Raw genomic sequence first — 14,165 nt, forward strand, 5'->3', positions numbered from 1 at the left:
GAGGAAGGGTTCCTAGCCTCCTCAACGTATACAACGGGAAACCTCAATTTGAATGAAACTGAAAAACATTTTAAAAACGGGTTAAAGGAAGATTCAAGTAGTGGCAAATATCACTTAGGGTTCTTTACCGCTGGTTCCCAACCCCTTCTCTCGTTTTCCACGTGCACGCTTTTCAAACTGCTAAACGGTGCGTTTTTTGAAAAAATTTATGTACGGAAGTTGCTTACAAAAATCAAATTAATCTATTTTGGAAAAAAAATTAGCTAATACTTAATTAATCATGCGCTAATGGACCACTCCGTTTTCCGTGCGGAGGGGATGGGTTCCCAACCCCAAGTAACGAACACAGCCTAAGGCTCATTAGTGTATGATTAACTATGTATTAGTGGAAAAACTTAAAAATTGATTAATACTTCCTCCGTTTCAGGTTATATGACGTTTTGACTTTACTTCAAATTTGACTAAGTTTATAGATAAATATAGTATTATTTATAATACCAGATTAGTTTCATCAAATCAATAATTGAATATATTTTCATATTAAATTTGTCTTGGGTTGAAAATATTATTATTTTTTTCTTCAAACTTACTCAAATTTAAAGCAGTTTGACTTTGACTAAAGTCAAAACGTTTTATAACCTGAAACGGATGGAGTGTGACTTTTTTAAAGCAATTTTCCTATAAAACATTTTGGTAAAAGAAAGAGTAAATTACACCCACGGTGCATCAACTTGGCATGTGGGTGCAATTTGGTGTAAGAACTTGAGAAATGAGTGCTCTAGTGCAACAACTTGGTAGCTATGTGCAATTTAGTATAAGAACTTTATAAGTGATCGTATAAATGCAACAACTTGTGAGGTATGTACTATTTTGATACAATAAACTAAGAAGTTATGCGACAACTTAATTATTTGGAGCATTTTTATATAGATTCAATTTTGAAGCAATTATTTGGACAATATACTTGCGTGGATTTGTATAAGCATATTTATATTTTTATCCTAATAACTAATAACTGAAAGTCAATTAAACTGGATGTATAAATTATTATATTTCGGTTGATATTTGAGAAGGTGAAGAAAATAAAAAAAATCTGAAAGGGATGTAAACTGTATGTGCAGTATAAATATTAAAGATTAAATTCAATATTTAAGGTAATATCCGTAGGATTACTATGTAATGACATATTGACATCGTGAAAAAGACTCACCTAGTATATATTTAGCCAAGTTGATGCACCAAAATACTAAATTACCAAGTTCTTGTACTAGAACGCACCCACTAGTCAAGTTGTTACACTTGGACGTTCAATTCTCAAATTCTTGCACTATATCACACCCACCTGCCAAGTTGTTGTACCGTTTGTGCAATTTACTCTAAAAGAAATATCTTCTTTAGCCGTTTGGAAAGGTGCCCCTGTAAGATAAGAGAGTAGAAGTTAGGAATGGGATGTTCAAGCGCAACCTTAGCTTTTTATTTTTATCCCGGCTGTCCTTAGCTCCTCTGGCTATGCGACACTGTGGTGCCTTAGTTTTTCAACCCTAGCCCTAGGCTGTAGGGATGGTTTGGAAGGTGTCGGTGGCAAAGGTTGAGACCGAAGGGGAAAAGGGCTTTGAGTAGTTTAGATGGTTCAATTGACTTTTTTTATTTTAAGATAAAAGCTTTAAATGGAAGCTTTGATATTTTGAGATGTAAGTTTTAGAATTGAATTGAAAGTTTTGTGGTTTGAGATGAAAGTTTTATATTTTAATTAAAGATTATGATTTTTGAGATGAAAGTTTGAAAAAAAAAAACGGGGTCCAACTCTCTCAGCGCAAGTGCAGCAGGAAGTGATAGGCGCACCGTGTGTGCGAGTTGCGTTCGTCGAGCATATGCACTAGGTATTATCCCTATTAGTGGAGTTGTGCGTATCTATCTACTAGGGTTAAATTTTTTGGTGCCCATAAATATCACACACATCTTATGTGCATTAGTGGTGTGTTTATATCATACGTCTTCCATGTAACTGTAGAAAATTCTCCAAAATCATTATGTCTTGGGACTTGAGCCATTCGCCGAGAGGGCATAATGAATTAGTGGATCTTTCTGTCCTCTATTCTCTATTTGTTAGCTTGCCATTCATAGCCAAAATTTAAATTTTCAATTAAAGAGTTGATTTTAGGGTCATCGTAGTCTATTTTTCAGTATTGGCTTAAAGCACGAATAATACAATTCAAAAGTTTTACTAATTAATAATTTAAGTTAGTTCGTTAATTTTTTAAGTTTTATTGAACTGTACCTCAACTAATTAGATGTTTTCATCATTTCCCCTACAAGTATAAGCTATTGTGAAAATTTAAATTTTAAGATGTTGATTTTAATGTTTTTCATTGAAGCTTATTTTTCAGCATTGACCTTTAAATCGCTAAAAACACATATATAAAAATTTTATTAACAACCTGTATGACTTATAATAAGCATTAGGCTAACCAATGAGAGTGACTAATGCATATTCATAACAATTTTACTCAAGGCCTATTTGGTAAGGCTCCAACTCCTAAATTTAACTTTAGAAGTTGGGTCTAGAGTGAAGTTGTGGAGTTGTCTAAACCCAGCTCCACTTTTCAGTTCATTTTATGAGAGCACTTTAACCAGCTCTACTTCTTTTTTGGATGGAGCTGAAACCGTTTGGTTGAGCTCCAGCTTAATGAAAGGTGAAGCTGGAGCTAAAGTTGTGCCAAACTAGTTCTCATTGTCTTTCTTAGGGGTGGATAGCAAGCCAGCTCGGCTCGGTCAAGCTCGTTAGGATAACGAGCTGGCTCGGCTCGGCTCGTTATCATAACGAGCTAGAAATCCAGCTCGACTCGGCTCGTTTGAATGCTTGAGTTAGCTCGTTAGGCTCGCGAGTCGCGAGCCAAACCATCCAGGTGGCTAGGCCTCTCCTCTTCTCAGCGGGGTGCGGCGCAACTAGGGGTGGATGCGGGCGGCGAGCGAGTAATAGTTTGTTGCTCCACGTCATCATCAGCGCCGCCGTGACCTCCTCTGTCAGGGACTCTAGCAAGGCGGCGGCAAGCTCGCCGCCGACGTGTCGCCGTGCATTGCCGACGTGGCACACGCTTCACCTGGCCGCCATCTCGGCGGCGATGAGGCCATGCACCTTGGCAAGCTCCGCTTCAAGCTTCTCCTCCTCCCAATAGCGTGAGGCGGCAGTGGCGGCGGAGGAGGAGGAGCTCGTCGACGGAGCCGGCGTCGGCGCTGACGAGCTTGGTGTGTGGTTGTTGACGGGGTGGTCGGGTAATGCCCGCATGTAGGCAGCCGCTAGGAGAGGAGAGCGAGCGACAGTGGCGGGCTGGCGGCTACAGCGCGGCGGTGGCGCACGGCGGTGTGAAAGGGGATCGGCGAATTGAGTGGGAGAGAATGAGAGAATAGAGATGTGGGCATGCGGCGCAGGATGCAGGAGACGGGGAGAGTAGGAGACCTGGAGTAGTCTAGGGTTTTCCTCTCAGTTGGGCTTAGGACGTTGTCTAACTTGTGTTGTCTCATTGTTTGTTGGGCTTGGGCCTTAGAGTGCTGGCTCTTTAAGGCTCGCGAGCTAGCTCGTTATCTCTTTAAGGCTCGCGAGCTAGCTTGTTACGAAATTTAAATGAGCCGAGCCGAGCTCGTCACGAGCCGAGCGAGCTAATGAGCCACGAGCTTCCTGTTCACCCTTAGTCTTGCTAGCTAGGTGAAACCTTGCGCGTTGCTGCAGGAGTTTACTATGATAACAATAAGTAAAAATAATGTGTAAGATAGCTTACACAACATAAGCTTATATAAACATAAACTTACATAAGTTGATGTGATTTAAATTTAATAGTATATAGAATGATTATTCAAATGTAAAAGTAAGATGATGTGGCTTGATGAGAGAACAAGAGAAGGAAAATAATTTAGACCATACATTTAAGGGCTAAAAAAGATTTGAGATGATATGGCTTAATGAAAGAAGAAAAGGAGAGATAATTTGAGCCATATATTAATCATCTAAGGACTAAAAACAATTGATGTGATATGACTTAATGACAGAAAAAAGAAATAACATTAATTAAGTGAAAATGAACTATATAGGTATATATGATATTATTAAAAAAATGATGGAAAGATATATTGAAATATTATGAGAATTATGTGGAATGATTTAACATGCTTGCATTTGAAATCTCTAAAATTATTAATAAATTATAAATTATAGATAATATAGCATGTTTGCATGATGCTTAAATGTGATAATTGTTAGTGAATGATGATGTGATATCTTTACATGTTAAGCTTTAGGATTTAGTGGGTTATAATTTTATAGTAAGAGGGGATTTTACTTCTCCCCCCTTGTCCACGGCCCCATTCCCGGCTTCCCCCGTACGCCTCCACCCCTGTCCTCTCCTCTTCTCCCACCCTCACCTCCTCGGATCCGACTACTTTGCCTTTAGCGTAAAAGGCAGAGGTGCACAGTAAAATTTGCTTGCGTTTGGAGGTGAATTGTGAGAACTTTACCTTCTCCAATGCAAAACGGAGTGATCAATTAATATATGATTAACTAATCTTTTCTGTATTTTTTTTTAAAAAAATATATCATTTAACAGTTTAGAAAGTATGCGTGTGGAAAATAAGAGAGGGAATAGAAGTTGGGGAACAGATGCTAAAAGAACACACCCTAACTCAATATTTAACCAGTTAGTGCGATATGGTTACATCGGAACCGGATTCCCTGACATGAACTGCTCCTTGACGTGGTCATTGACAGGTGGGCCCGTGAGCAGTAGGGCCCACGTGTCACTCACCACGTCCCCGTGACTCCACGTTAGAGGGATCCCAATCCCGTTACATCCTTTCTTTTCACTGTGCTGAAGCTGAAACGTCTCTTGTCTTGTTTAGTCAACACTGGTGAGTGCAACATTGCTCAAAAACTGACGACACTGCACTCTTGCTTGCGTCGCCCACACTCCACTCCACGCCACTCCTCTTTATATTCATCCTCTTCTCCTCGCTGCAGTCTCTTCCTTCCTTCTTTCCCTCTGCTCATCTACTGCTCTTACTTGCTCTCTTCTTCTTGTGCATTCAGGTAATTTCTTTCTTTGCATTTCAAGCCGATTGCTGCAGACATCTTTTGGAAAAAAAATTCAATTCGTGTCACAGTTTGTATGCGAAACTGTAGTTTTATTTTTTTTTGTCACCATTTTGGTACTTCTGTTTTGGACAGAGTAACCACAGGATGAGCAAGTCTGGTTGTGAGAGATGCAGAGGACGGGGTTTTTGGGATACGGATGATCAGGACACGTATTTCTTCAAGGTTATGATTGGTGGTTTCCGACGTCAAATGGTAAGCAACTCTCGTTTATTTCTACTACCTGTTGGTTTCTTGGCAAATATGTTAGTAGAAACTTGTAAACTACCCATCTCAGAAAACAAAACAAAACAAAAAACCTTGTGATGTTTCCCAGTTTGGCACATGAGAGATTAGCATTTGAAGATTGTAATTTTTCACTGAAATATGGTTCATCCTGATTCTTGTCAAAACATACATGACTCTGACTGAATTAACCGAACCTCTTGAGAATTGAGTAGCCACCACTTGATAAAAGTAAACATTTTAGTCTTCCACAACAGTTGCATATTTTGCATTTGTCCAAAAGACACCGAGATGAAAACACATGCTAGAGACATTCACATTGTTCTTGTTATTTTTTTCCCCTCTGCTTACTTATCATAAACTACAGGACTACATAAAACATTGATTTTTTTTTTTGGTGATGTTTAGAATGAGGCAGAAGCTCCTGCTCAATCAAACATTATCTTTGTGTTTTTTTTTTCTCCTTATTACAAAAGAACTGTAAATGGTTTATTTTTATTCTTCTTGTTGCAGACCATACCATACAAGTTTGCAGAAAATTTCAGAGATCAGATCCAAGGAACAATCAAACTGAAGGCACGTAATGGTAACACTTGCAGTGTCCTTGTTGAAAAATGTTCAAATAAGTTAGTCCTTACAAAAGGGTGGGCTGAATTTGCCAACTCTCATGACATTAAGATGGGTGACTTCCTGGTATTCAGATACACTGGCAATTCTCAGTTTGAAGTTAAAATCTTTGATCCAAGTGGTTGTGTGAAAGCAGCATCACACAATGCTGTGAACATTGGCCAGCATGCCCAAAACATGCAAGGAGACCCTATTGAAATTTTAAGCTGCTCTGATGAACATCTGCGAGCGCAATCGCTAACAACCGAAAGGCAAAATCAACCTGAAAAGGATGTCATTGACAATTGTAACAAGAAGATGAAGACAGGTCCATCAACTATTCCCCTTTATTGATTACATTTTTAAACATCATGCATAATCTTTTTTTTTCAGTACAGAGCATGCTTCTTCTTCAGAAGATGATCAGGAAACACCTACTGCTGAGGTGCACAGGATGAAAGTAGAAGAGATGGTCCGAGCTATTCATTCCAACCACCCAGTTTTTGTGGCTGTCATGAAAAAAAGCAACGTCACTCGACAACCTTGCTATGTGGTAAGATTTTGCATGCTTAACGAATGCAAATTTTCTGTGAACTCACAACTATACATACTATCTGCTGTATGAGTAATTTGTTATTATGAGATGAACCACATGCCATTTGGTTTAGTTGTCACAATTTGCCTTTTGAATTTTCAATCTAAAATATTTCAAATACACTGTGAATTAGGCAATCTCCAGGAAATATGCCAATGAATATTTTCCAGGAGGGGACCAAATGCTAACGCTTCAACGACATGGCAAGAGGTGGCAAGTGAAGTTTTGTATCAGCAAACGCAAATTGAGAATGCTTTCAAAGGGGTGGAGAAAATTCACAAGAGACAACGAGCTGCAGGTCGGTGATACATGCCTGTTTGAACTGCTAAAGAACGAGAACCCGTTCGCAATGAACGTCCATATCATCAGAAAATAGTGATCACTGCCTGTATAATCTCTTTATGTTGGTGTGAAACATATGTAACATTCCATCTGTCTAAAATCTATTCTAATTTGCTAGTAGTCTGACGGTTAACACCATGCCTTGCTTGCAACACTGTGAGTTGTGTTGGTGCAAATGTACAACATGCCTCTTGGGCTTTAGTGCTATGTTTTGCTAGTTTGCCAGAAAATTTCATGATTTTGTTAGTTGATCCACTGTAAAGTTCATGCTAATTCGTACATGATCGTATCAAGTCGCCTGTTCCTAGCTTGTTCTTCATGCATTATTTTTCCTTATAAATTTGTTCAGCTTAAAATGCTTTAGGGAATTGTTGATTGCATGAAACTCACACGGTAATCTGGCAAAGATATAATTCCCCCGTTCTGTTGGGGCCTTGATGTTATGAATATTAAAGTGATTTAGTAACATTTTATATACTGATATAAAAAGAAGGGAAAAAGAACTCCCGTCTTAACCTTACTGCCCACCCATGGAAATGTACAATACTGAGCTGAATTGTTTATCCTGTGATCATAAAACTTGAGTTCCTTGTTCCCATTGATTGTTTTTTTCCCCAATATTTCGTACAAATCCAAGAAAAGACATTGAAATGTAAATGTGCAGACTTCCAAGAATTTTACTCCTACAGGATTACATCACAGGGGCTCAGTTGAAAATTATCTCCATGGCTTATCTGAAGAAGTAGCTGGAGTTACACTGTTGGTATTTATGGCTCCCCATTGGAATTACACCAGAGAATATTTAACGCTCATACTTTAAGGCTGCTAAGCCATTTGAAGTTTGGAATTTGGACAGTCTAGAACCCTGTTGGCCTTCTTCCATTTCCCCCATAAATTTTCACCTCCTACTACTCCTGCACAACTCATCTCTCCCTTTCTCAGCATCCATAATCAATCTCAGGTTATGCTCTTGTTTCCGGTTGGTGAATCTTGGTACCTGCATTTGCATACAGGATATCCATTGTTCCTGCAACTTTATTTTCTCTCTGCATTCTTCATTTCTTCCTGCAGGGGCTCCTCTGGCTCTGTTCATCACTCTGTTTTTTTCCCCTCATTTTCGAAAGATGAAAAAGTGTGGTTGTTCTCTTGTCGTTAAATAATTCTCTCATGGAAAGAAAGGCAGGCTAATCAAATACGATCTTATAGCAAGCCAAATGTAGTAGCCAATACCTAAGTAGGGGCTAAACTTGTTTTGTGATGTGTAGGTGTGGTCAGAAGATGAGGAAGCTGAACACAAGATCCACGGCTAGGGATGATCAAGAAAAGTATTTCTTCAAGGTCATGATTGGTGACTTCCATAAGAGAATGGTAAGCTATCTCGACTAATGCACAAGCATGAATACTTTGGTAAGTTATCTCTACTGAAGTAGGCAAAACATGCTTAGGCTGAATTCTGTCAGTTTTGTTTTCTACTCAGTGACTCAAAAAGGCCAAAGCATGAACTAGATATACTTGTGCTAGTGCATCATGAGATCAGGGAAACAGCACATTTTGGTGCTTCACCAAAAGTGTTGCAGGGGTACAACTGAATAGAATAAAGTTTTTATTTTTTTGAGAAAATTGGGTCTTTCAGTTACTCTTTAGTCGGCCATATGACTCTTTGTAGCAAAAGCTTTCATACTACTTTCTCACCTCTAAAGTGCTTTTTTTTTAAAAAAAAAATTAATATCGTATCTACCTTGTTGCTGCAGACCATACCTGATAAATTTGCACGCCACTTCAAAGGGGTGATATCAAAAACTATTAAGCTAGAGCCTCGCAGCGGTTACACTTTCGATGTTCAAGTTACAAAGAAGTTGAATATATTAGTTTTGGGATCTGGATGGGAGTCATTTGTTAATGCTCATGACTTAAACATGGGTGACTTCCTGGTGTTCAAATACAATGGGGACTTTCTGTTGCAAGTGTTAATCTTTGATCCTAGCGGTTGCGAGAAATCGACTTCATGTTCTATGGAAAATGCTATTGATCATGTTGGACAAGGGTGGAAAGAACACAATGATATCTCAACAAGTTATCATGATCAACCAAAAGGAAATAAACATTGGATGCAAAAGGATAGCTCATCTAAAGGGAATAAGATTGGCAATACCAGGTCATCAAACACCCCATCTAAGTTTTCAGGTAATAACTCAGATTATCAAAACTTTATATTAGCACAAATGTACAATGATTGCACATAAGTCATACTTTTGGGGGAAAGGAGAAATGTTATCTTCAGAAGTTGCGGAAATTCATTTTGTGCCAGGTTGCATTCTCCCTCGTGGAACCTGTCTTCCTGTGGTTCAGGAGAAGAAGATGAAAGAAAAGATCCAAGCTATACATTCCAAAACCCCAATGTATGGGAATGTCATGACAAAATGCAATGTTTCTGGAAGCCCTTGTGTTCTTGTGAGTAACAGTATCTCTTGAATGGATATTTAATTTATATTCACTGTGCATACTATTTTTAAAAATAGACAATCATGCAGTCGAGTTGTTTAGCATTGCAAGTACATTGTGAGACACTGCTTCACAGTCCTTTGTTTGTTCCAATTCCTGAACTAATTCTTTTTGGCCCTTGATGGAAATTCTGTTTCTAAAAAAGAAGTTGTATGAATCCTACATGGGCACTGTTTTAGATTTATATTGAGATGTTTAGTGGGTTAGATTTTGAAGGTATTAAGCTAGTCAAATTTATCCATCGTACATTGTTAAGCCCCCATAAATCTGATTTATTCATTCTCCACCTAATATTTAATTAATTAATGTGATTACATTGCAGAACCTCGGCATGAGATCAAACACAATATTCCCCCGTATAAGTTGCAAAAATAGTAGAACATATATTTATTTTTTTAACCATTAATACTAACAGTTTTTCTCTTCTATAACTAGGAAATAACTCAACTATATGACGATGCGTATCTTCCATTCAATAATGGCCAAGAGCTGATGCTTCGACACAGAGACAAGAGTTGGAAAGTGCGGTTTTACAGATTCAAGAACAAATCTAGAAAGCTCACTCAAGGTTGGAAAAGATTTGTGCACGACAACTACCTGCGGATGGGAGATCTATGTCTCTTTGAGATATTAAAGAATAAATACACAATGAATGTCCATATAATTCGCAAATGCTAAAATCCGATCTGCCTTGTTTTTTCCTGGAGTACACAAAAAGCTTGCGCACCTTTGTACTAAGATAGAAAGGGTTCCAATACAACAATCGGATGTGCCTTTTATGCTGTTGGTGGCGCTTCTGAATATTTTGTAAGCTTCTGAATATGATGCACAAATTTTTTTTAAGTTGTGATGAAATTGGCTATTGATTTGATTGGACGTTTGGTGAAACCATGAATTGGCTTCCAAAAGCTTAATGAGGTGTCATCGAACCTACTCACTATTATTGTCCATTTCAGCTCGTTCATTTCCAGTTCTTATCTCTTCTCCACAGGGACAACAGATCATTGTTTCTATAGAGTAGTTATATTTTGCGAAAGAATGGGACTTCATCTCATGCAAACAAAATGAATATAATGGACAAAATTCCTGATGAGCTGATGGCATGCAGAAAAACATGCTTGCATTTGTATTCAATAGTTGAATGCTCATGCTATGTTACAGATAAAAGAAAATATGGTATAAAATTTCCTAAAGTAAATAAAAAGTATATTTTCCGTGAAATGTGTTACCTAAAGTAATTTGATTTTATACATGTCTTTCCATTAGATTTGATTTTTTTAATACTAAGAATTTGAAGAGCTAATTTACAACATTTGACAATAAAAGTAGGCGGAGTGATCATTAGAATCGTTGTCATCACCACTACCCTCTTTTAAAAGAGTATATATATATATATATATATATATATATATATATATATATATATATATATATATATATATATATATATATATATATATAGACATTTGGATCCAGGGAATAAATTTTAGTCCCTGTCACATCGGATGATTGGACACTAGTTAGAAGTATTAAACGTAGACTAATAATAAAACTAATTGCATAAATGAGACTAATTCGCGAGACAATTTTTTTAAAGCCTAATTAATCCATAATTAGCACATTTTTTACCGTAGTATCACATAGGCTAATCATAGATTAATTAGGCTCAATAAATTCGTCTCGCGAATTAGTCCAGAGCTATGGAATGGGTTTTATCATTAGTCTACGTTTAATATTTCTAATTAGTGTCAAACATCCGATATGATAGAGACTAAAATTTAATCCCTGAGTCAGACACCACCCAACTCTGCTCCCTCCACTGAAAATGGATTAATGCAGAAGTGCAGAGATGCAAGTGCGTATTTAATGCAGCTAGTGAGTGAATGGAAGCCTAATATTTTATTAATAGGCATTAAGAAGCTGTAGGAGCACTGGGTTCTCCTGCTGAAACAATTTCTGCTTTTCATATGCAGCAAGTTCACTGTAAGCTTGATACAGAATGCTTGCGTCTAGCTGGTTGTAAGAAGAACTAAGAAAGGTAATCCTTGATCACTCTTACATCCTTCCGACCTTCCGTGCTTTCCTTTTGCTTAGTTGCTTCATCTTTTTTTATTCTTGTGTGATTTTACAGAAAAGGATTTGGCGCATACCCCCTGATATCTGACAAAATCTGATTGTTTTTTTAGCCCTTTTCCTGTTTGCCAAAACTTCCCCCAAATTTTACTTGGATAACGTCATTTTTCTTTATGTATGTGTAGTTATAAGATGAGAAGGCCTGGTGCGAGATGCAGGGAAGGACATGCACATTTCAACGGGAACCACATAGATGGGCAATATAAGAATTTCTTCAAGGTTATGATTGGTCGCTTTCGTGAGAGAATGGTAAGTTATTTTCAATTCCGATATGTTCTTGGGTAATTTGTATCTATTCAACTCCAAGGCTTAGTTTAATCTAAAGCAAACATATAGGAAAAAGATGGAGCTAGTGTAGTTAAATATTTCTAAATTCAATATCTCAGTGTGCGCAAGCAGAAAATTAGCTAAATACTTTTGTGATTAGTGCTGCTTTAAATATAATAATTATCATCTTGTTAATAAAACTCTAAACATAGGGAAAAAGTTCTGGTCTGGTGAGTGGTGAAAGTAAAAAAAAAAGATTTACAAAGGATCGAAGTATTTAGTTTCGTTTCACACGTTTGCTTGTGCACAAACAGGTAATAAAACATTTATTGGTTTCAAAATAGTAGTAATTGATAGCAACGGTCTAGTCTATTACTTCTATGAATTAAACATAGTTAATTTTGTCTGTTGAGAAACTCTAGGTAGAAACACTTTCCGTTTAGTGTTTGAATGAAACTAGTTTTCACTACAATGTGTTAATCCTGTTTTTTTTAAGTGAGTTTTGTTAATAAAAAAAAAAACTACACTCCTGAAGTAGCAAAAGCTTCCATACTTCTCATGCATAAGAGTTGTTCTTTGTGTTTACTCTGTTTTTTTTTCAGATCATACCAAACGAATTTCTGCAATATTTCAGGGGTAAAATACCAAGAACTATAAAGCTGCAATTACGCGATGGTTGCACTTATGATGTTCAAGTCACTAAGAATTTGGGCAAAATATCCCTTCAATCAGGATGGAAGGCATTTGTGACTGCTCATGACTTGCAAATGGGAGATTTTCTAGTATTCAGTTATGATGGGATCTCCAAATTGAAGGTTCTGATCTTTGGTCCAAGTGGCTGTGAGAAAGTGCATTCACGCCCTACATTAAAAAATGCTACACATTGTGGTGAGAAGTGGGAAGAACCCTTGCACATTTCAAGCAATTCGCATGATCTTCCTGTGAAATCACCACAAAATGTAAGCAAATCTGAGAAACAATGGGATAGCTCAGAACAAGAAAACGACACTGCGAATATCGGTTTGTCAATTTCTCTACCAAGTCATCAGGCTATATATCTGATAGTTTCACAATGCCAAAAACCTACACTAGTAGTGATTGTGCATTTGGACTTCACTGGAAGGTTTTATGATTTTTTTTCTCCTTTTTAATTTCTTTAGAAGAAGTTGCATTGCAAGGAGATGATCTCCAAGGGCATCCGGTTCTGAATTGCATCCTCCCAAAGCACACCCGCCTTACAGATATGCAGAAGCAGCAGCTGGAAAGCAAAGTTGGAGCTATTCATTCTGAAATCCCCATCTATGGGTGCATCCTTAGGAAGAGTCGCGTCCACGGAAAATCTCAAACCGTAGTGAGTTAAAATTTCTTTTCTTCTTGAATGAGTATTCCGTTTTCACATAACTGCGGGTCTATTGAGAAGTTGGTTGTTTTTCATTGCGATATATATATATATATATATATATATATCCTAGTATTGTTCTTTATCTTTGTTCTTATTGCTGATGTTTTACATTCGCAATGAAAATACTGGATTATACATACAATTGGTAATGTTATTATAAGAACCCTTTTCTCTCTGTAATCAGGACATATGTCGAGAATATGCAGATGTATATCTTCCATTCAAGGAGTTAAACATGACGCTTCAACGTCATGGCAAAAATTGGGAGGTGCTATGTCGCACTAAGGATACAAGAACCAAAAGGCTCTCGACAGGGTGGAGTCGGTTTGCACAGGAAAACAATTTGCAGGTGGGAGATATCTGCCTCTTTGAGCTACTGAAGAAGAAGGAATACTCGATGAATGTTCATATCATTCCCAAAAAATGAACAAGAGAAGTTCTTGTGCGAATGGATGGAGTAATAATGGTGCTGGGTTTTGGAATGGTCTAATTGTGCCTTTTGCGGTTGATAAGCTTCTAGATTTCTCTATTGATACACTTATATATATAAGTGATGACTACCTGTCAGTTATAATTCATAATGAGTCTATGGGCTTGTTTGGTGTAGTGCCCTACCAAAGTATTGGTAGTGCCAAAACTTAAGGCAAGTTTTGGCACTACCAATATTTTGGTATGGTAGTATCTTAGGTGAATGGATTTGGATTGATACCAATTGGAAGCCAAATTTTATATTATAGTCAAGAAAGTTCTAGAATTATGCCAAATTAATTATGGGCATTACCATTCACTTGGCTTCAAACCAAACCATTACATTCACTATTCAAACTACTAAACAAATTGGTAGGGCACATTTTGGCATCAATCCAAAATAGCCCTATATCCATCACCTGATTGGTTTGTTTTCTACAGTATTGTGGTACATTCTGGATTTGATAGCAAGTTCGTGCGAAGCT

At 37.5% G+C, this 14,165-nt stretch overlaps 2 protein-coding genes across 7 annotated transcripts; both read left to right on the forward strand.

Moving 5' to 3' along the window:
• Positions 1-4,968: 4,968 nt before the first annotated feature.
• LOC127766996 (putative B3 domain-containing protein Os03g0621600) lies at positions 4,969-10,277 on the forward strand. 5 transcript variants are annotated; one of them, XR_008016324.1, is made up of 7 exons: positions 4,969-5,077; positions 5,216-5,335; positions 5,879-6,299; positions 6,370-6,524; positions 6,700-6,864; positions 8,174-8,276; positions 8,660-8,807. XR_008016324.1 is itself a non-coding variant. In XM_052292195.1 (6 exons), the coding sequence occupies exons 2-6, from the start codon at positions 5,228-5,230 to the stop codon at positions 7,726-7,728; spliced, it is 1,005 nt and encodes a 334-aa protein (XP_052148155.1). In that variant the 5' UTR covers positions 4,969-5,077; positions 5,216-5,227; the 3' UTR covers positions 7,729-7,835. The 5 variants fall into 5 exon arrangements, 4 of the variants coding, with proteins under 4 accessions (XP_052148155.1, XP_052148153.1, XP_052148151.1 ...); XM_052292195.1 differs by lacking the exons at positions 8,174-8,276; positions 8,660-8,807 and adding an exon at positions 7,573-7,835; XM_052292193.1 differs by lacking the exons at positions 8,174-8,276; positions 8,660-8,807 and adding an exon at positions 7,598-7,834.
• Positions 10,278-11,328: 1,051 nt separating this feature from the next.
• Positions 11,329-13,764, forward strand: LOC127766994 (putative B3 domain-containing protein Os03g0621600). 2 transcript variants are annotated; one of them, XM_052292190.1, is made up of 5 exons: positions 11,329-11,448; positions 11,669-11,792; positions 12,413-12,830; positions 12,971-13,161; positions 13,397-13,764. In XM_052292190.1, the coding sequence occupies exons 2-5, from the start codon at positions 11,676-11,678 to the stop codon at positions 13,637-13,639; spliced, it is 969 nt and encodes a 322-aa protein (XP_052148150.1). In that variant the 5' UTR covers positions 11,329-11,448; positions 11,669-11,675; the 3' UTR covers positions 13,640-13,764. The 2 variants fall into 2 exon arrangements, with proteins under 2 accessions (XP_052148150.1, XP_052148149.1); XM_052292189.1 differs by lacking the exon at positions 11,329-11,448 and having other exon boundaries at positions 11,552-11,792.
• Positions 13,765-14,165: the final 401 nt, after the last annotated feature.

This window comes from Oryza glaberrima, chromosome 3, assembly GCF_000147395.1.
Source record: "Oryza glaberrima chromosome 3, OglaRS2, whole genome shotgun sequence".
Classification (NCBI taxonomy): Eukaryota; Viridiplantae; Streptophyta; class Magnoliopsida; order Poales; family Poaceae; genus Oryza; species Oryza glaberrima.

Bases quoted from the DNA above. Each gene is read 5' to 3' on its own strand.
- LOC127766996 (XM_052292195.1), top strand. From the start codon at position 5,228: ATGAGCAAGTCTGGTTGTGAGAGATGCAGAGGACGGGGTTTTTGGGAT. The intron at 5,336-5,878 runs GTAAGCAACTCT...TTCTTGTTGCAG, and splicing joins GTGGTTTCCGACGTCAAATG to ACCATACCATACAAGTTTGC. The intron at 6,525-6,699 runs GTAAGATTTTGC...ACTGTGAATTAG, and splicing joins CTCGACAACCTTGCTATGTG to GCAATCTCCAGGAAATATGC.
- LOC127766994 (XM_052292189.1), top strand. From the start codon at position 11,661: ATGTGTAGTTATAAGATGAGAAGGCCTGGTGCGAGATGCAGGGAAGGA. The intron at 12,831-12,970 runs GTTTGTCAATTT...TAATTTCTTTAG, and splicing joins AAACGACACTGCGAATATCG to AAGAAGTTGCATTGCAAGGA. The intron at 13,162-13,396 runs GTGAGTTAAAAT...CTCTGTAATCAG, and splicing joins ACGGAAAATCTCAAACCGTA to GACATATGTCGAGAATATGC.